At 38.7% G+C, this 22,984-nt stretch overlaps 1 protein-coding gene across 1 annotated transcript in view; it reads left to right on the top strand.

The window, feature by feature from the left end:
- The window catches only part of SMURF2 (SMAD specific E3 ubiquitin protein ligase 2), a 106,428-nt gene extending 88,048 nt beyond the window's left edge, over positions 1-18,380 (top strand). Inside the window, exons 13-19 of the mRNA XM_006833587.1 lie at positions 6,204-6,318; positions 8,351-8,529; positions 9,308-9,445; positions 12,738-12,858; positions 15,030-15,231; positions 16,468-16,543; positions 17,065-18,380. Of these exons, the coding sequence (XP_006833650.1) occupies positions 6,204-6,318; positions 8,351-8,529; positions 9,308-9,445; positions 12,738-12,858; positions 15,030-15,231; positions 16,468-16,543; positions 17,065-17,164 (931 nt within the window). The 3' untranslated portion in view covers positions 17,165-18,380. The remainder of the gene's footprint in view (positions 1-6,203; positions 6,319-8,350; positions 8,530-9,307; positions 9,446-12,737; positions 12,859-15,029; positions 15,232-16,467; positions 16,544-17,064) is intronic.
- Positions 18,381-22,984: the final 4,604 nt, after the last annotated feature.

Here is a 22,984-nt window from a genome sequence, read left to right as displayed (position 1 = left end):
TCCAGTTCCCTAAGGGTGAAACAGTTCTTAAAGTCTTCTCTGCTGTGGCTGGCTCGTTGGTGCTCTTCCACCCAGTGACTTTTGGGACAGAAAAGATCTAGTGATCTCCTCCCATAAAAAATTTCAGCTAGGAAACCCTTCTCTGTCCTGTGGGGTTGCTATGAGTTGGAATTGTCTCAGCAGCATCTAATAACAGTTGTTGTTGTGGTTGTTAGGTGCCATCGAGTCAGTACCAACTCATCGCAACCCTCTGTTGCCACGCTCGAGTCCATAGATGCTGCCACTTGGCCAATCCATCTCGTTGGGGGTCTTCTGCTTTTTCTCTGACCCTCCACCTTACCAAACATGATATCCTTCTTCTTCTTCCTTCTAATAATAATACAAGAATTTAAATTGAATGCTGTTTCCCTTTGCTTCCATTGCCACACTTCTTAATCTTGTTTAAAATGATCAATATATTTGGAAATGTTTATACACCATGAATGGAAAAACACTTCAAAAGTATTGTTTGAATTTAAAACACATACTTTTTTTTTTTTTTTTTAATCAGAGAAATCAATTTAACTTACTTAAATGGAGCAGAAAATTATAGCTTCTGTATTGGAATGTTCTAAAGACTCTTATGGTAATTGTTAGGAAGCCAACCTTTTAAATTTGTAGTTTCATTAAGTCCCATCATTTCTATTTAGCATTACTCTCTGTTCATCTATACACTTTTTTTCATCCTCTCACCTTTTTACCTGCAAATGGATAGCTTCTTTTATTTGGAATTTTTTTAAACAAGTCTTTTGGACTTGATAGTTTCTGGGGAATCATTACTTTTTACTTGTGACTAGATTTTGAAGCCAGTTTGTCCCACTGTGGTGGTTTGCATCCTGCTGTGATAGTGGCAGCTATGCCACTAGTGTTTAAATATCAGCACTCACCCAGGGTGGACAGCGTTCAGTGGCGCTTGTAGATTAAGACTACTTACGAATGGTTAGTCACTGAAAACCATATAAATAACAGCAAAGTACTGTCACATACAGTGCTGGAAGATGAAAACCTTATTAATAGCAGCAGAATATTGTCAGATATAGTCCCAGAAGATGATGATATGCAACTTTGCTACCATTTCTTTCAACAGATGTAGTCAGTTTGATTTCTGGGTATTCCATCTGGTGAGGTCCATGTGTATAGTCTTACTTTATATTGTTTTTAAAAGGTATTTGCAATGAAGAAGTTATTTGTCTTGCAAAATTCTGTCATGTAATCTCCAGCATCATTTCTATCACCAAGACGGTAGTTTCCAACAACTAACCTTTCTTTTTTGCTTCCAGCTTTTGCATTCCAATTGCCAGTAATTGTCAATACATTTTGATCCCGTGTTTGATCAAGTTCAGACTGAAGAAGTTGGTTTGTTGTTATTAGGTGCCATGGAGTCATTACTGACTCATAGCAACCTTATGTACAACAGAATGAAACACTTCCCAGTTCTGGGCCAGCCTCACAATTGTTGCCGCACTTGAGCCCATTGATGGTGCCACTTTGCCAGTCCATCTTGCTGGGGATCTTCCTCTTTTTCTCTGACTATCCACCTTACCAAACATGATATCTTTCTCCAGTGTTTGGTCCCTCCTAACAATATGTCCTAAGTATGAGAGACGAAGTCTGGCCATCCTGGCCTCCAAGGAGCACTGTGGCTGCACTTCTTCCAACACAGATCTGTTTGTTCTTTTGGCAGCCCATGGCACTTTCAATATTCTCCTCTAACACCATAACTCAAGAGCATCAATTCTTCTACAGTCTTCCTTATTCATTGTCCAGCTTTGGCATTCATATGAGGTTATTGAAAATACCATGGTGTGGGTCAGGTGTACTTTAGTCCTCAAGTTGACATCTTTGCTCTTCAGCACTTTAAAGAGGTCTTGTGCAGCAGATTTGCTTAATGCAATATCTGGTTTGATTTCCTGACTGCTGCTTCCATGAGTGTTGATAGTTGATCTAAGAAGAACGAAGACCTTGATAACGTTAATCTTCTCTCTGTTGATAAGAATGTTGTTTATTGGTCCAGTGGTGAGGATTTTTGTTTTCTTTACATTGAGATACAATCCATACCGAAGGCTGTGATCTTTGATCTTCATCAGTAAATGTTTTAAGTCCTCTTCACTTTCAACAAGCAAGATTATATCATCTGCATAAATGTGAATAATAGTGATATTAACTGATCTTCCTTGTAGGTGAATGAATACTATCCTATCACAGATAGTGTTGTACTTCAAGACAGATCTTGATTTGTTCTTTTTGATAATGAATGTGACACCATTGCTCTTCAATTTGTCATTCCCAGTATTGTAAACCATGTGATAGTCAGATTCAAACTGGCCAATACCAGTCCAGTTCAGCTCACTAATGCCTAGGATATCAATGTTTATGCATTCCATTTTATTTTTGACAATTTCCAGTTTTCCTAGATTCATACTTCATATATTCCATGTTCTAATTATTAATGGATTTTTACAGCTGTTTCTTTTCATTTTGAATTGTGCCCATCACCAAATGAAGGTCCTGAAGGATTTACTCCATTCGCAGTATCACGGTCAACTCTACTTTGAGGAGGTGGCTCTTTCCCAGTCATATTTTGAGTGCCTTCCAACCTGTGGGGCACTGTATCTGACAGTATTCTGGTTCTCTTCATCATGTTTCAATATCCAGTATTCTGGTGCTGTCTAACAGTGTTCCATTGCTGTTCATAAGGGTTTCCATAACTAAGTATTCAGAAATAGACTGCCTCTTCTTCCTAATCTGTGTTTGTCTGGAAGTTCAGCTAAAACCTATCCACTGTGGGCGACGCTGCTGGTATTTAAAATACCCATGGCACGGCTTCCAGAATCATAGCAACACGCAAGCTTCACTGTACAACAAACTTGACAGACGAGTGGTGGAGAAATGATGCTGAAGATTGGGTAATACAGTTGTGCAAGACCAATGACTTATTCATTGCAAATACCTTTTTTTTTCTTCTTCTTTTTTTAAGGTTTTTATTGTGGATTGAGCGAATGTTTACAGGGCATATCATCAGTTTTACATTCAACAAATCATATACCTTGTTTCATTACATTGATTATAATCCCCTCCATGTACCATCATTTAACAGTATTTCTCTCTATCCATGCAAATATCTTTTTAAACAAAATAAAAGGCAACTGTGTACATGAACTGCACCAAAGGGAATACATACGAATCAGCTTAACAGAGACCACGGGAAGACTAAATAGCATCAGCCAAAACAAGGCCAGGGACCAATTGTGGAACACACCATCTATTGCTCACATGCAAGTTCAGAATGAAGCTAAAGCAAATTAAAACAAATACATGAGAGCCAAAATATGATCTTGAACATATTCCACCTAGATTTAGAGACCTTCTCGAGAACAGATTTGATAGATTATACAATTATAATGAACGAAGGCCAGAAGAGCTATGGGATGACATCAAGAAAATCATATAGGAAGAAAGCAAAAGGTCATTAAAAAAGAAAAGGCCAAAATGGATGTCAGAAGAGACTGAAAGTTGCTCTTAAGCGTGGAAAAGCGAAAGCAAATGAAATAAATCAGGAAGTAAAATAGCTGAACAGAAAATTTCAAAGGGCAGCTCAAGAAGACTAAGTTAGAAAACCAAAAAGGGAGAACATGCTCAGCATATCTCTCAAACTGAAAGAACTGAAGAAAAAATTCAAGCCTCAACTTGTAATACTGACGAATTCTATGGGCAAAGTATTGAATGATGCAGATAACATCAAAAGAACATAGAAGGAATACGTGAAGTCACTCTATCCAAAAGAAATGGTTGGTGTTCAACCATTTCAAGAGGTAGCATGTGATCAAGAACCATTGGTACTAAAGGAAGAAGTTCAATGGCTGAAGGTATTGGCAAAAAAAAACCCACACAAAACAAAAACTCCAGGAATTGATGGAATACATATTGGAATCTTAAGAAATAGATGTAGCACTGGAGGTGTCCATTCATCTATGCCAAGAAATTTGGAATACAGCTACCTGTCGACCGATTGGAAGATATCCATATTTATGTCCATTCCAGAGAGATGACTCAATGAATAGGGAAGTCATCAAACAATATCATTAATATCACACACAAGTAAAACTTTTCTGAAGATAATTCAAAAACTGTTGCAGCAGTATGTCAGCAGGGAACTGTCAGAAATTCAAGCCAGATTCAGAAGAGGAAGTGGGTACTAAGATGATCATTGCTGCCATCAGGTGGATCTTGGCTGAAAGCAGAGAATACCAGAAGGATGTTTACCTGTGGTTATTTACTATGGAAAGGCTTTTGACTGTATGTATCATGACAAACTACATATAATGTTGCAAAGAATTAGTATTCCATAATACCTAATTGTGCTAATGAGGAACATGTACATATAGACCAAGAGGCAGTTGTTCGAAACAACAAAAAGTCTATTTAAAACTGTAGCAGTACCATGTAAACTATTACATAATTCACAATAAAGCATTTAAGAAAAAAAATAAAATAAAAATGTAAAAAAAAAAAAACTGTAGCAGTAGTTTGCAGTTCTAGCAAAGAGGAGAGTTGTGGGGTTAAACTTTGTATTTTCTTTCTTACAGAAACTTCTAAAAAGGTATTTTTATATGTTCTTTTTAACAAATATTGTGTACAACCTTTAAAACATCATCAATGTTTGGGTCAAAACTAGACCCAGTTTATTTTCTGCTTGCTGTGAGTTAAGCAAACATGCTATAATAAGAACAAAATGAAGGAGGGGAAAAAAAAGCAGTTTTTCTAACAGAACAAGGGAACCCTGACTGATTTTAAATCAGGAAAGATGTGCACTAGGGTTGTATCCTTTCACGTACTTATTAAGTCTGTATGCTGAGTATATAATCTGAGAAACTGGATTATATGAAGAAGAACATGGCATCAGGCTTGAAGGAAAACTCTTATAACTTGTGATGTACCGATTATATAACCCTGCTTCCTGGAAGTGAAGAAGATGTTGAAAGTCAAAGACTGCAACCTTCAGTATGGTTGTACCTCAATATAAAAAAAACCAGAAATCTTAACAACTGGACCAATAAATAATATCATTATAAATGGAGAAAGGATTGAAGTTGTCAAAAGACCTTATTTTGCTTGGATCCACAATTACTACGCAAGGAAGCAGCAGTCAAGAAATCAAGTGACATATTGCATTAGGCAAATCTGCTGCACAAGGCCTCTTAAAGTGTTGAAGAGGAAAGATGTCAGTTTGAGGACTAAGGTGTACCTGACCCAAGTCATGGTATTTTCAGTCACTTCATATGCATGTGAAAGTTGGACAGTGAATAAGAAAGACCGTGGAAGAATTGGTGCATATAAATTAAGGTGCTGACAAAGAACACTGAAAGTACCATGGACTGTCAGAGAATAAACAGATCTGTTGGAAGAAGTACAACCAGAATGCTCCTCGAAAGCCAGAATGATGAAACCTTGTCTCATGTACTTCAGAAATGTTATTAGGGGGGACCAGTCCCTTGAGAAGGACATCATACTTGGTAAAGTGGAGGGTTAGTAGGTGTGTGTGTGTGGGGGGGCGTAGATCCTCAAAGAGATAGATTGATACAGTAGTGATGGATTCAAATATAACAGTTGTGAGGATGATATAGGACCAGGCAGTGTTTCCTTCTGTTGTGCATAGGGTCATATGAGTCAGAGCCCATTGCAAAACCTTTAAAAACAGATTTTGAAGGAATCCTGGTGGTGCTGTGGGTTAAACATTGGTCTGCTGACCTCAAGGTTGACAGTTCAAACCCATGTTTCTCAGGAGAAAGATGAGTTATTTTTGTATCCATAAAATTCAGTAAATCTGAGTTGACTCCATGACAGTGGAATTGAGTGAGGCTGACTGTGATGGGTAAGGTTATGTGTTAGCTTGGCTCAGTGCTTGGCAGTGTATTAATGATGAGACCTGGCAGTTACACAGTGAGGTAGTCCTCCTCAATTTTGTGATCTGATGTGATCTTCCATTCATTTTCACATAATGCCAATTTTTGCCTAACTTTCTGGTCTTTAGAATGTAACTATGTTGGTAAGTGAGAACTGGGTATGTTAATTAAAAAATATATTTTCTAAAATGATTAGATGAATGCCATATCTTAAGTATTTGGATTAACCAAAAAATTCCTTCATTGTATCTTATTTTCTAGGGAATGGTTGTATCTCTTGTCCCATGAAATGTTGAATCCATACTATGGCCTTTTCCAGTATTCAAGGGATGATATCTATACATTGCAGATCAATCCCGATTCTGCAGTTAATCCGGTATGATTTGTAGTTACATTGATGTGAATTCACTTGTGACTTAAATGCTCTTATCTCTTAGTATCAATGTCTTTTATTACATAGAAATTGCTATCTTTACTCAGCATTTCTTCCAGAAAAATTTCCCAAGAAAATGATCATGGATGTCTGAAACAGTTTGGTTCCAGACAGGGATGTGTTTATTGTATCATTGTTGATAGTGTCCCCAACTGAAAACAACATAGTTGTCCACAAGAGGGAGCTTTGTTAAATTATTACATGAAGCTAAAGAACACACATGGTATTTGGTTAAGAGCATAATTCTGGAATTAGAAAGATGCAGTCATGACCTGGTCCCACTACTTAACTAGCTTTGTAACCTTGGGCAAATTCATTGAGTTAAGCCTCAATTTTAATATTGCTAAAGGAGCTTAATGGTTACGAATCGGGCTACAAACCGCAAGGTCAGCAGTTCAAAACTACCAGCTGCTTCACGTGAGCAAGTTGAGGCTTTCTGCTCCCATAAAGATATACAGCCTTGGAAACCTTTTACAGCCTTGGAAACCTTGTACAGCGTTGCTGTGAGTTGGAACCAACTCCACAGCACATAACCACCACCACAGTGGAGCTCTGGTAGCATAGTGGTTACGAATTGGGCTGCTAACCTCAAGGTCAGTAGTTCAAATCTATCAGTTGCTTCATGGGAGAGAAGAGACTTTTGCTCCTGTAAAGATTTACAACCTTGGAAACCCTATTGTTGTTAAGTCAAAACCGACTCCATGGCACTTAACAACAACAATAATAAATATATTTAGCACTTAGCAGAGCTCTTGGTACATTAATTATTAAGCACTCGAGAAAAGTTAACAGCTATTATTATTGGTAGGTTATTTCTATTATCTTTACATACAAGAACATACTGTACAGCCACTAAAATGATATTGTAGAATAGTAGTAGATGGTGTTCATGTTATATTAAGTGATGAAAAGGTTCTAAAATAGTAGAATGTAATTTTGATAAATCCTACTTGGTGTAGACGATTGAAGGGCTCTACACTATACTATTGAACGTGATATTAGATTAATATCTCAGGATACTAGATTATGGATGACTTTTCTTTTTTGTGTCTGTAGTTTTAAAATAATTTGTGAACGTGCATTACTCTTAGAAAAGAAAGAATAACTTTAAGATAAAAGGAAACAATGAAATATTAAAAGATTAAAAAGGATGCTTAAAGTTATACTTTAAGTTTATTTATTAAATAGAGGTATGAAAGAGTTTAAATATATAAATATCTAACTAACCAAACAGTCTATAAGAAAAAAGCAAACATATCTGAACATGATAGAAATGTGAGACTCATTGCAGGTAATTGTTTCTAGAGGGATGAGTTTTAGGCGAAGGTTCTGTTTGTGGATCCCATTACTTACCACTGCCAGTAATAACAGCTCATATTTGTTGAGTTCTTAATATGCTGGTGGGTTTCATCTCATTTTACTCCTTATAGAGACGTCCCCTCCTTTATCTAAGAATGTAGTATTGCTATTGTAGAGATTAAGTAATGTGCTCAATTATGCAGATAGCTATTTAGGGTAAAATTCAAATTCTACTCTAAGACTGACACTAAATCTGTGCTCTTAAGTATCTGATGTTTTACGGTTCCATTTTTGGTTAGGCCCAGGAAGCGGGAAGGGGGTTTAGAATAGAAAGCTGTTTTCCCATGATAAAGCCAAGGCTCTTCCAACAGGCTCAGCAGGAGGTGAGCTGAGAGGAGAGAACAGGAATCTATGAGTGATTTAAAATACAAAGTTGCCTACACCCTTGGAGAGAGGCCTTGGCCCATACCTAATGTTTTAGATAGATGTAGAATATCCTGAGCATGTTCTGTAGACACATTCCTTTAATGATCGTTCATATGCGTATGTATTCCATTTATAGAATTGTAAGTCAGTGTATAATTTTGATACTTGTTTGCTTGAATATTTAATTTTTACTGAAAGTTCCCTGGAGGGTTTGTAACTCAAGAATTCATAATGGACTCTTCAATTTCAGGAACATTTGTCCTATTTCCACTTCGTTGGCCGGATAATGGGAATGGCTGTGTTTCATGGACATTATATCGATGGTGGTTTTACATTGCCTTTTTATAAACAGTTGCTTGGGAAGTCAATTACTTTGGATGACATGGAATTAGTTGATCCAGATCTTCATAACAGTTTAGTGTGGATACTGTATGTATTGAATCCTGTTTCTGTTCATTATTGTTAGCATTTGAGCTTTTAAAAAACATACATGTTACAAAATGGATATACAGTTTTTAATACACAAAATTATGCATAGATAATATTAAGAGTGATTACAAGTTAGTATTATTACTTTTAAAAGGAAATAATCTAGTGTACTCTGTTTGAAAAACTACTACTTTAAAATGGTTTCCTCCACATGATGCAAGTTGTGTTCCAACCCTCACATGTTAGAAGGGCAAATTCTTGCTGCCATGGCCTTTAATGAACAAAGTAGTAGTTTTGAAACCAGACTTGTAAAAGGGCATCTGTTAAGAGCTGGTTCTGCTCTATAAGATTTTGTTAGCTGATGCAGATATACTGGCGATACTTAACTTTAACAAAAGACACAAGTTGCTTTCTCACTGGGGATGTCTAGATATTTGGTCACTCAGAGATACCCAGAATTAAGTAGGACAGTGCCTCAGTGGTCAGCATAACAGAAATTTCCCTATGTTGGTGGTTCAAACAAATCCCAGCTTTGGCTGGCCGCTTTCCAGTAAATTACTCAGAAAGTGAAGTCTTCCCAGTGTTTGTAAGGGAGGTTAAAGCTCTTTGACTTTTATGCCCAACAACCAGATGGTATAGCAGCATGAGAACATCCAACCTTATATTTGTCATATTTTGAAGCTATCTTAGTTTTGTCTGTCACTAATTAATACATTGATAGGATCTATATTTTAGATTTTCCAGTTAGTATCTTCTCGCTCTTTTTTTTTTTTCCTAGTGAGAATGATATTACAGGTGTCTTGGACCATACATTCTGTGTTGAACATAATGCATATGGTGAAATCATTCAGCATGAACTTAAACCAAATGGCAAAAGTATCCCTGTAACTGAAGAAAATAAGAAAGAATATGTCAGGTAAACACTTCTATATTCTCAAAATTAAGAAGTCAGTAGTGTCCCCAGATGGCCATAGACAAAAAACATTTAAATATTTAGATTACATATTGCTACAAAATAGGTTGCTAAAGAACTTAGTAGCTTAAACAACAATTGTTTTACTATTTTCCATAATACTGTGGGTCATTGTTCAGGCAGACAGCAGGAATGCCACGTCATTACTGAGTGATGTCTGCTGGGACTGAAATGTCAAGATGGCCTCTTCACTCACATCTGCTGGCTCACATAGGCTGGATCGACTGGACTGGGTCACTGTCTAGGGCTTTGGTTCTCACTGTGGGGTGGGTTTTTTGGTATCAAGGACCTCTTCCTTCCCTCATGGGCCCTCCCTCCCTAGAAAGATATACAGTCTTCTCATGGGATAACTGACTTCGCAGAGTGTGAAAACCACAAGTAACATATTTTCTTAAGACCTAAACTTGGAACTGGCAACCATCACTTGTGCTGCATTCTTTGGGTTAAAACCACATGTCAGCCTTGTCAGTGTGAGAGGGGATGTACAAGACATGAGGTATTGTTGTTAGGTGCACAATAGAACAAAACACTGCCCAGTCCTAAGCCAGCCTCACAATTGTTATTATGCCTGACCCATTGCTGCTGACACTGTGCCAGTCCATCTCACTTTACCAAACATGATACCCTTCTTCAGGGACTGGTTCCTCCTGACAACATGTCCGAAGTATGAGGGATGAAGTTTGGCCATCCTGGCCTCCAAGGAGCACTCTGGCTGCACTTCTTCCACCACAGATCTGTTTGTTCTTTTGGCAGCCCATGGTACTTTCAGTATTCTCCTCCAGCATCATAACTCAAAAGCATCAATTCTTCTACGGTCTTTCTTATTCACTGTCCAGCTTTTGCATGCATATGAGGATATTGAAAATACCATGGCTTGGGTCAGGCGCACCTTAGTCCTCAAGCTGACATCTTTTCTCCAATACTTTAAAGAAGTTTTTTGTAGAAGATTTGCATAATGTAATAAGTGGTTTGATTTCTTGACTGCTGCTTCCATGAGTGTTGATGGTTGACCCAAGAAAAATGAAGTCCTTGACAACTTTAGTCTTTTCTCCATTTATTTGGATGTTGTTTATTGGTCCAATAGTGAGGATTTTTGTTTTCTTTATATTGAGGTGCAACCCATACCAAAGGCTATGGTCTTTGATCTTCATCAGTAAGTATTTTAAGTCCTCTTCACTTTCAGCGAGCAAGATTGTATCATCTGCGTATTGCAGGTGGTTAATGAGTCTTCCTCCAATCCTGATGCCATGTTTTCTTCATATAACCCAGCTTCTTAGATTATTTGCTCAGCATACAGGTTGAGTAAGTATGGTGAAAGAATCCAACCCTGTCGCACACCTTTCTTAATTTTAAACCATTCAGTGTTCCCTTGTTCTGTTTGCCTCTTGGTCTATGTACAGGTTCCTCATGAGCATAATTAAGTGTTCTGGAATACTCATATTGTGCAATGTTGTTCAAGCTTGTTGGGGGCCACACAATTGAAACCCTTTGCATAGTCAATAAAGCACAAGTAAACATCTTTCTGGTATTCTCTGTTTTCAGCCAAGATTCATCTGATGTCAGCAATTATATCCCTCATTCCATGTTTTCTTCTGAACTTGACTTGAACCTCTGGAAGTTCTCTGTCAATGTGTGGTTGCAGCACTGTCTGTGTTACGTTTAGTAAAACATTACTCAGATGGGATATCAAAGATATTGTCTGATAATTTTCACATTCTGTTGGATCATCTCTCTTTGGAATGGGCACAAATAACAGATCTCCTCCAGTGAGTAGGCCAGGTAGTTGTCTTCCAAATCTCTTGGCATAGGTGAGTGCCTCCAATGCTGCATCACTTTGTTGAATGATTTCAATTTGTATTCCATCCATTACCAGTGCCTTGTTCTTTGCCAATGACTTCTTCCTTCAGTATCATTGGCTCTAGATCATACGCTGCCTTTTGAAATGGTTGAGCATCGACCATTTGTTTTTGGTACAGTGTCTGTATCCCTTCCATCTTCTTTTGATGCTTTTCTTCATCATTCAGTATTTTGCCCATAGAATCCTTTTCTTTAGTTCCCTCAGCTTGAGACATGCTGAGTATGTTCTTCCTTTTTGGTTATCTAGCTCCAGGTCTTTGCACAAGTTTAGACTCTCTTCTGACACCCATTTTGGTTTTTTCCATCTCTTGTCTTCTCAGTGACCTTTTGCTTTCTTCCTATATGATGTTCTTGATATCATCCCACAACTCCTCTGGGCTTCAGTCTTTAGCTTTTAATGCATCAAATCTGTTCTTCAGATGATCTCTAAATTCAAGTGGGATATATTCAGGGTCATATTTTGGCTCTTGTGGACTTGTTTTCATTTTCTTCGGCTTCAGCCTGAATTTGCATATGAGCAATTGATGGTCTGCTCCACAGACTGCCCCTTGTCTTATTTGGGCTGATGACATTGAGCTTTTCCACCATCACTTTGCACAGATGTAGTCAATTTGATTTCTGTATATTCCATCTGGTGAGGTCCATGTGTATTTGTTGTGGTTGTTATTAGGTGCATGTGTATAGTTACCTTTTAATGTTTCAAAGGGATATTTGCAATGAAGAAGTCAATTGGTCTTGCAGAATTCTATTGTGAGATGTCCAACATCATTTATGTCACCAAGACCGTATTTTCCAACTACTGATCCTTCCTATTTGTTTCCAACCTTTGCATTCCAATCGCTAGTAGTTGAAGCAATTTCAACTGAAGAAGTTGATAGAATTCTTCAGTTTCATCATCAGGCATGAGTACCAGGAGGCAAAGTCCTCATGACCAGCTACAGTATAGCTGCTTCTGCACTGTATAAATTTAGAAATAAATTTCATCAAGATTTTAACTTTATGAAAACAGTGTTTTTCTTCCTTTATGCATGGATTACAGAGAGGCTCACCTGAGAACTCTGCAGGGGTACTGCCTTTGCATACAGACTCATGTGAGCTCTAGGAAACGCCCGGTTTACTACGAGTCTCTCTGATTTGAAGAGATGCAGTATTTATACTGCTTTTGTTAGTGGAGGTGTGGTTCCCACTCTTAGCTCCATTGAACTGCTTCACAGCTCAGGACCTGTTTATGCGCATTAATATGAAATTCTTGTAGAGTTTAGACTAAGTTCCTAATTCTAGATGCATGTAAAGTACAATGTTGCTGAAATAGAAGTTGACAATAATTACTAAATCTGAATATATGTGATCATATGCAACCCTTGCCCTGTTTTTACAGGCTCTATGTGAACTGGAGATTTTTACGAGGCATCGAGGCTCAGTTTCTAGCTCTGCAGAAAGGCTTCAATGAAGTAATCCCACAGCATCTGCTAAAGACATTTGATGAAAAGGAGTTAGAGGTCAGTGTGCTAATGTTAGGGCAGCGTCTACTGAAACAGGACAGGGTTGCAGTTTTTCATTTTAGTTTTTCTATTATCCTTCTTGTTCTAAACACATTTCACCTGCTTCTGGTTTACGTAGTTAAACTTCATTCATTTGTCTCCACCATGTTGGTATTTAGGGTCATCCATTGTGGCACTGTGGGATAAGACCTGGACTACTAGCCTCAAGGTTGGTGGTTCAAATCCACCAGCAGCTCCTTGGAAACCTTATACAGGGTTGCTGTGAGTTGGAACTGACTCAACAGCACTTAACAACAACAACATACTGGAATTTACTTAGAGAAAATCCTAGACTTTCTTAACTTTTTACTTAGTTTTGCAAGAAAACATAGAATAGACATGATCATAGAAGAAATATTTTATTCTAAATGTTTTAATTACCTAAATATCCTTAGATTCTTCAGATAGTAACATTCATTTACTAACAGTGGCTGTGCTGAAAAGTTAGTCATTTTTTTCCACTTAAAGTTAGTCTTCAACATCAAGTCTAGCTTTATAATTAAAGTCATTAATAAATTTCCATTGAACTCATTTGAAAAAATAATGAAACTTTATTCTACCAAATGTTCTATGTTCACTTAGTGATAGCATAAATACTTGAAGACAACAAATAATATAAATCATGGTTTATCCATTAACTTCAGTCTCCTTTGTAATTAATTCTCTTAACCAATGTGTTAACAAACAAATCTAAACAACTGACTTGACTTAGTACCAACTCCCATTTCTTTTGTGACTGAATTATCCAGTAGTGAAATATAGCTAGACGGAAGTGGTCAGAGAGAGGAGGAACACCTTAACAGAAATGGCAATGAAGTTGAAATCTAATGCATTTTCACCTGTTGTTCAGTGAGTGAGGAATTTGACCCTGTGATTGTCACTCCTGTGGAAAAAAAAAAAAGAATCTAGAAGGTATCTTGTGTGTTATAAATAAGGTATCTTGTGTGTTATAAATAAGGTATCTTGTGTGTTATAAATAAGGTATCTTGTGTGTTATAAATATATCTATAATCCTGTGTAATGACTACTTCCCTGTTCATTGTGTCCTTGAGTCAGTAATCTCTTCAGACCCCTGGAGACGCTTTGTTAAAGATTTCATTTAGTAGGGTTAGGGTTTATTATGTAATTCCTACTGCTAATTAAACCAAGTTTTTAAAATTAAAAAAAATATATATAAATCGTATTTATTTGTGTTATACTGGATTAACAAAATTAATTCCAAAATCTAGGATTTGCAAGTTACTTAATGTTCTATACTACACATTTTGTAATTCACTAAGAATATAAACATCTTAGTAAGATTAGTCTTGACCCTGAATAGATAGGAATGTTGATAATATCCAAAAAGTGATCTGTAATCTGACCCTGCATCTGGATGCCAAGCAGAGCTCTTTCAGTGTACTCCCATACTTTTACTTTGACACAATTGTAAGGTCATCAGATTGTTGTTGTTAGGTGCCATCATACCAGTTTTGATTCACAGCAACCTTATGCACAGCAGAACGAAACACTACCCAATCTTGTGCCATCCTCATAATCATTGCTGCTCCTACTGTGCTCATAATCCATCTTGTTGAGGGTCGTCTCCGATCCTTCACGATGCCCTTCTCCAAGCACTGGTCCCTCCTGATAATATTATCAAGTAGATTTTCTGAACTCATTTAATCAACATAGCTCTTGAGTGCCTGTGCTTTCATAGGCTGTAGGGCTGTGGATGTTACCACCATACAGCAGAGGTGAGTAGAACTGCCCAGATCACAAAGCCACTGATAACACCAAACCCAGTATAAGGAAGACCCAGATAAGCGGCTTTTACTCTTTGACTCTCAGATTCTGTCCATTTATTAATTTTATTACATGTAGGTTTTTATTGTGAAATTTTGGTCATGTCTAGTACAGGGATGGCTCTCAAGTACTGGGAAGGGAACCTGCAGCGAATGGAGCTTTTTGAAATACACATCAGTAGTCTCAGTTACACTCTCTGAATCTCTGAGCACTGATCTGGTGTGCATGTTCTGAAAAGTTTTCCAGATGATTCTGATGGGCACCTTTAGTTAAGTTCAGTTTTGAGGAATTTGGGCCATGATTTTGGTTTCCACTAGTTCATTATTTGCACAATATTTTACCAGCTCATTATTTGTGGACTTGGGAAGATAGATGTTAATGACTGGAAGGTAAACACCCGATTAAAACACTGTACACCAGACAGCAATGTGGTGAAGTGGTTCTGGAAAGCTGTGGAGTTTTTTGATGAAGAGCGACGAGCACGGTTACTTCAGTTTGTGACGGGGTCGTCTAGAGTGCCTCTGCAGGGCTTCAAAGCTTTACAAGGTAAAAAGGCCGCCTGCCTGCCTGCCAGCCAGGGCGGCATCAAACAGTCCACTGGCGGGGGGTGGGGGGGGGCTGCCTTTATTTTCTTTATATAAATACCTTGCAAACCACTTTACACACCATGTGCTCTGAATTTGTCATCTGTGACTCTCAGCTTGATGCACCTTCTCCTTCCTTACCATTGCTCCTCCCCAGGGTTTGTCTGCTGGGTTTCTGCGGACTGTTCTGAGCACTGCGTGGTATAACAAGATGCCATGTGCTGAGCACTGCCTGGTATAATAAGATGCCATGTGCTGATGCGCTGGCTTTTGTTTTCTGCTCACCTGGCTTTCAATTCTGTTGCCTATTTCCAAAGGCAGTCCATCCACTCTGAGGTCCAGCTCAACCTAGCAAACAGTGCCTCTCCCTCCACTTTTTTCCTCTTAATAGAACAGGAGTTGTGGGAACCATCTGTTGGTCTGAAGAACTTTTCATTTTATTGCATGGCATCAGCCAATGTATTTCTAGCCCTATTTATTTGTAAGAGAATTCAGTATGTAATTTTGGGATGAGCTGGTCATGTGTGGCTCACCAGGGCGGCGCTTCGTTGATAGTGATTACTTCCTTTCACCTTAAGCTCTTTCTTAAAGCTGTGGATGCTGGTGGCGGTGGCTAATGCTCTGAAAGCGAAGGCTGCTCCACAACCAGTAGTGCTGAGTCCATGGGGAGAGCTGGCTTGAGTTGTGCCTGCCTTTCCTGTTTGGAGAACTCATCATTATCCGAATGCCTGAAGTGAGATTGTCGTTCACCTGCATGTATTTGTATGGAAGTCTACGTGCCGACGGCCTATCTTTTATCTCCGCCCAGCTTGAGTCATGAGATCTAACTCTGCGTTAAGTTGTCCCTGATGATTCCTGGAATAAAAATGTGTCTAAATGCTTTTTCTCCAATTGGCCCAATTGTTTTCTTCTCATACTTGGGCTCTTAACTTTTATAGAGCTTGGAAGTTGGCAAAGGATTTCAATCCTGAATTTTTTCTGAAATCTGAAATGCTAGGATGTTAAGAAATCCAGCCTCATCCAAGGTCATTTTCAGCTTTCAAAACCCAGGTTCTTTCTTGCTGCCTGTGGTAGCTTGTGTGGATTCGCCAGCATTCTCTTTTCCCGAGACCTTGGGGTTATGGATCAGCTTCCTTCTCAGTCTGGAGACTACCAGGTGTACCCACAGTGATTTGACTCACTTTGGCTCCTTGTGCAGGTGCAGCAGGCCCACGACTCTTCACAATACACCAGATCGATGCCTGCACCAACAACCTGCCAAAAGCTCACACGTGGTAAGTTACTTTTGAAGCCCTTTTCCCCATTTCATATAGGTGTTAGTTTCATGCAGATTTGACTTTTATCATTCCTACTTCTGAAAGTTCCTGTAAAAGGGATTTAGCCCACAGTCCATTGCTGTCGAGTTCATTCCGACTCATAGTGACCCTATAGGGTAGTAGGGTAAGGCTTCTAAGACGGAACTCTCCACATAAACAGACTTTACAGAAACACATCTCTCTCCCAAGCTGTGGCTGCTGGGCTTCAACTGCCAACCTTTTGGTTAGCAACTCAGCACTTAACCACTGCACTACCAGGGATACTTAAAATAATAATAATAAAAGGAATGGTAAGCGACTCTTTTAGGTTAAAATTAAAATTATTCTGAAATCAGTGGCTGTCTTTATTTTAGAAAACCTTTTAATTTTATGTGTAACACAATATAAGGGTGATGTGATGATTTTATTATATAAACTTCCTAGACCAGTTTACTTATTTGGGATGAACTGTATAAAATCTGATTTGCTCTTATTCACAGCTTCAATAGAATTGACATTCCACCCTATGAAAACTATGAAAAGCTGTATGAAAAGCTGCTAACAGCCATCGAAGAAACATGTGGGTTTGCTGTGGAATGATTCAAGTCAAGGATTAACCCAGGACTCTATTTATGCCCTTGACCGACAGCCTCTTTTCAGCAAAGCGTTAAGGAATGCTGAAATACAGACATACTTCCCTCCCTCCTTTTTTTTTTTTTAATTTTAGGACACTGTGAGGGGAAAGGACAATTTTGAAATTCCTTTTCAAGGAAAAAAGGGTCTTTATGCTTTGCCATGAGGCCACATTCAGCTGCTATTTAAAATTAATATCTTGAACCTAAAGAATGCTGACTTTTCCTACATTTCCAGAGTTAGGCAGTATTCGACACTTACAGACTACTACGATTTTTATCAAGGTAATCTATTCAGATCGCTTCACAGATTTCATGGCTCTGAAACAGCAAGACAGCTTCAGCAGTCGGTACAAGTCACATTTCAATTTGATTGAACACATGATTTTGAACAGCTCCTGTACTTTGCTCTTTGTAAAAAAATAAAATAAAATTATTTTGGATTATTCTAACTTTGTAAAAAAATTGGTTAAAAGAATCATTATCTTTTTAAAAAGTAAGCCACCTACATGTTTAATTAACATTTTCTTATAGCAAAGCATTCTATTTTGCATTCTGTGTTTCACTCTAGTACACGTGAATCTTTTTTGTACTTTTCAAACATGGGTTTCCTGGAATACAGATATATAAATTTGGTTGTCAGATTCCTAAAGCAACCATTTAGTCTAAGCTTAGTCATTTATTTGATAAAGTAAGATGTGTTCAGGAGCTCCCTGTTTAAAAGACTTTAAAAACCCCATAAAACCTAATGTTTTATCTGGAACCAGTATAATCAGTTATTTGGGATTTTTCATCATAAATGGAAATAATGAATTTTGATAGCTCCTGAGATCATCTGGATGGTTTGGAATTTTTATTCTCTTGCTGGATCAGCTTCTCTTTGCTACGTACTAGTTCTATAAACCAAAGCCGCCTATGACTAGTGCACCTAATTGATATCTTAATTATAGTGTAAGTTTCTATCAAGAAAATTGTCCTGATTCTTTGTTTTAGCTACTCATCACATTTAACAGCTCAAATGGAAAAATTTGCTAAAGCTTAATTAGCAGACTTAGAAAGTCCTGCTTTTACATAACAAAATGAAGTGGTGGTGGTATTGGAGGGGATGTGGGAATGTGATTATTAATGAATCAATGATTCAAACTCTAAAAGAGTTAATTTAGGAAGTTAGGGGTCCCGCGTCCTTGTGTGTGAAAGATCAGGATCTGATTGTGAAATGTCTAGATTTGACTTTGAGGGTGTGAGGCTTGTTGCACAATCCAGAAGGCAACCCAGAACCCTGGGGTGAGGGATTGGAAAGTCGGAAACCATAAGTGGATTTTTTTTCAGTTCAGCCATTACAGATCTGCACACCACACACACACACACACATTGATGTGGAATAATGGAAAGTAACTTTGATGCAGTAGAACTGTTTAAATTTTGCATTTTAAATTCTCAAGTGAATAGGCCCTTGGTGTCCTTGGTATTTTATGTGATGAGTGGTTTTCTGTCTGTGTTCCTTGGAACCAAGAGGGTTCCTCTGAGGTACCTCCAGAGTAATTGTTTCAGAGGAGAGGACAGGGAGAGGCCTCTGGGTCCCAGTGTGTACCTTCACTCCCCACCCTACCCCTGCTGTTTACCCACACATTTTGGGTAAATACATGTTGAAATTCCAAGTAAGCTTTCACTGAGATGGGGAGGGGGTGGTAAGCGAAGTAGAGATTTTGCTGCTTTAAGAAAGTTGGGACCTACCTATGTAGTTTCTAAATAAGTGGTTTTCACTTGGCTAAATTTGCTGCAAGTAAGCTAGTCTTCTTCTTGTATTTGGTGCCATTGCATTGGTTCCACCTCAGCAACCCTGTGCACAATTATAAGAAACCAACCTTTTCTTCCACGATGTGTTTTACCTACTGCATCCTTTGTCTTACTGAAGAAATCTTGAAACATCCGTAGTTAGTTGCTATACTGCCTGACCATCGGTAGTTTTCAGCTTTCACAATAGGTACCTTACTGGTTGGAGGCCCATGTTTCCTGTAATGCACTAGTGCAATTTGTGATTGTGCTTACTCGTCATCCTTCTGCAAAACGTATGTCCACCGTCATCATTTTATTAAGTCATGACTGACAGGATGCAGTACTGATGACATGCTACTATCAATTGTTAGAACATACTGGTTGGGAGAAAGATGAGGCTTTCTGCTCCCGCAAAGATTTAAAGCCACGGAAACTCTATACAGGGTCACAGTGAGTCAGAACTGAATCGTGGCACTTAACACCAATATGTGCTGTGGTGGTGAAGTGCCAGCCAGTGGACTCCGACTCATAGCAACCCTTTATAGAGTTTCCAAGGAGTGCTGGAGGGCTTGAACTGATGACCTTGCAGTTAACAGTTCAATGCTTATCCTATAGTGCCACACCAGGACTCCAACCTACAATATAGAGCTGGCAAATACCAATTCTTGAGTGCCTTTTAAACTTTTTAATAGTAAGGATTTCTTAAATAGAGCTTTAAAAAGAAGTAAATTACTCTTGATACCAGTCTAGGGTATCACTAATATGATTTATATAAAAAAAATGATTTCAACTTCAGAATTATGTTGCCTGATTACTTCCAAATAGGTGCTAAATCGTGTGTCACTGAACTTTGGACTTGCACCCGATGTTGAATGTGAATGTTTATTTGCATGTGTCCCTCCTCAGCTGGGGTTTTCATATCCATCCTCTAGTTAGTTCAGCTCTGTGGTGTCACTTCCCCATACGTTCCATCATGAATGTTTCCTTCTCAACGGTGACAGCTTTGTTGAGCTCAGATGAGTACAAGGTGAGTTTTGTTTCAGAGGGTCTTATATTTTGGTATAAAATGTTTTCTTTAGTGCTGTGTATAGTGTACATTTGGTTTTGCACAGAGTTTGTTGCCCTGAATGGGTCTTATTTTTACCAAGCCTTTTTTTTTTTTTTTTTTCCCCTTTTTTTGTATTTACAGTCCAGAGCACACCTTTCCCTATGTTTTAAAAAACAGTGTAATATGTTTTCTTTTACAACACTAAATCTGATTTGAACTTGTGGAGCATTGAGCAGACTGCATTGCTGTGAGGTCTTTACAGGGTGGTGGAGAGCAGCTCGTTCTGCCTCCGTCTCAGCTGCAGCCGACAGTCAACGGGTGCCATTGAACGTTCTTATGTCAGGACGATGATTGTACCAAATGCTGAGTTGTTTTGTTTCTAGATGTAATTAGCTCACCTCATGTAATATTCTCTCTTCTTTCAGACTGACTTTTAAAACAAAGTTTTATCATTTTCATTGTATTTGTATTTATTACAGAGTGTTTTAGCTGTGATATTCGTTGTATTTTCACTCAGCTGTTACATGAGCTTTATCAATAACATCTGTATAAACGGTTTTAAAGTAACTGTGTATTTGCCGAAGTTGAGCAATAAAATGAATGCTGTTTGCACTGTGACAGCAGCCACGTTTTGAAAGCACACCGACTCTGGAATGCATTGTTTGCACAGTGTCTGCCTGGCTCTCTCTAGGGTGACAGTGTGATCTCTAGGATGAGAAGTTTTTCAGGGAGAATGCAGTGCTACCTGTGCCGCGCTGCAGAGCTACGGGGAGCAAAGCAGGTGCTCATCTTCACCTGCCTTGGCAGCTTGATCAATTGGTAGTGGCTGTTTGGAGATGGTTTTCTGAGGCCAGCTCTGGCGTAGTGGGGAAGAGTGTTCCAGTCCTGTAACAATGTCGGCCAGGGCTCTGGGGAGCAGAGCGTAGGCACAGGGGCCTCCTGTTGGCCTTTCTACCTTGGTATAGCTCTATATGGTAGTGGGCAAGAGGTCAGACAACTACATGGTTGGAAAAGGAATAAATACTGTTCTTCCTTCATCTAGAATGTAGGTACACAACAGAATGAATCATGTCTGGGAAAACACAGTGGAAGTAGCAGTGGTGTATTACGTTCAAGGAGCAAACCTGGTGTCCATTTTGGTATTCTTATGAAAGGATATAAACATGGCTGTGTTTACTGGTTACTATCTGAAATTTATAAAAGTTACTGAACATTAAGGGTTTTAGTATTATAAAAGCCTACAAATTACCCCAAAGTTTTTACTCCTGCTGTGTGGTGACTTGAAAAACTTGTCCTTTGATTATACTGAACGCTAACCATGCTGACTGCATTTCTGTGTGCTTTATACCCCAGATGCTTAATAGTAAATAAGACCAAGAACCTAGTAACAGGATAAAACAAACCAAACCTTTTGCCATTCCAGTCGATTATAACTCACAAAACAGAGAAGAAATGCCCCTAAAGGGTTTTAAATCTTTATGGAAGCATACTGCCACTTCTGTCTCCTATGGAGCACTTGGCGGGTTCAAACCTCTGATCTTTAGGTTAGCAGAACGCTTAGCCACTACTCCAACAGGGCCTCCTAGTAAGTAATAGGATAAAGGAGTTAATATGCTAGAAAAAGATTTACATTCCTATGTTGACATTTTTAGCAAACTAGATAAACCACATTTCATTCATGGATCATATGCTATTAAAGTTTACTAAAAGGTATTTGCCCTACGTACGACTTTCCATTCATTCGGACTATTGTGTGCCTACTATGTGCCAAGCTACGTGCAAACTGATGGGGAGAAGCTTTGGATAGTTGTTAGAAATCTGAACTTCCAAATGAGTGCTTTTAACCTGTGTCTTAGTAGAGGCTAAAGCTTAGGCTTAGGTCTTCAGAACTTAGGATGTGTACACCAAAGTGGTCAGTTGTGATGAGAACACATAAGTGCCCCCACGTAAGCAAAGCAAGTCCCAAAATTCCAGCCCTGCCTCAACACGGGGCAGGTAGCTACTCAAGAGTTTCTCTTGGACAGCTCGCGTCTTCCTTGTGTGTGTTCATATACAGCTGCTGGCTTCATGGCCGCCTGTTCCTGGGGGGAACAGGTTACATTTCCAAGGTGACGAGCTTCCCTATTGTCAGCTGCATGCCTTTTATGGATATTCAGGCTGGGGTTTATCTAGGGCACTGGTTAGGATCTGAGCTGTAACACCTCACTTGTCTCCCTTATAGTTTAAGGGAAGGAAGGGGGGGGGAGGTGCTGTAGCAGCCCCTAGAGTGGGTGAGGGCCCCCTCTAAGAAGTTGCTCCCCCCACCTCAGTAGGTTCTGTGCAGTCTTACTTTTAGCTCCACAACTGGCAGTGAAGGTGGGGTGGGGTGGGAGCAATCAGAATCGACTTTCAGACCATTCTTCAAAAAGAAAAAGGTGGCGAACCAAGAAAACAATTTGATATAAGTAACTCAAGAACTAGAAAGGCAAAAAGCTTTAAGGCAGTTCATGTCTGAGGTTTTTAGGACAAGAAACTATTCACATCTCTCAAATCACTGGATGATGGTTGGAATAGCTTGAAATGCCTGAGAAAAAATGAGTTTTCAGCATAAGTGGATTTGGGAGCTAATAAATTGGAGATTTTTAAATACCCATAATTGCTATTTCCCCCCATTTTTGTTGACCTACAAAGTCCTCGGGAGCTGACTGATAAATCTAGGCTTATTAGCTGCTTTAACAACACAGATGGGAATCACAAAGGATGTTCCCATGATTCTCCTTTTAAGATTCCAGGCCACAAATTAAAAAGTAACTTTTAAGAAAACAATTTTTATTTAAAAATGATTTCATAAAAAGTACTGGAATGAATGCATAGATAAGGCAAAGGCACATGAAAATGATTCTTTCAGTTAGATTGTTTACTGGCTCAATTCTAGCTCTGCTCTGGTAAAGGCCCTCCAGAAAGGTCACATGGTGAAGACTGTTC

This window comes from Chrysochloris asiatica, unplaced genomic scaffold (genome assembly GCF_000296735.1).
Source record: "Chrysochloris asiatica unplaced genomic scaffold, ChrAsi1.0 scaffold00007, whole genome shotgun sequence".
NCBI lineage: Eukaryota > Metazoa > Chordata > Mammalia > Afrosoricida > Chrysochloridae > Chrysochloris > Chrysochloris asiatica.
The sequence above is the reverse complement of the archived record's forward strand: the minus strand, read 5'-3'. Positions and strand labels throughout refer to the sequence as shown.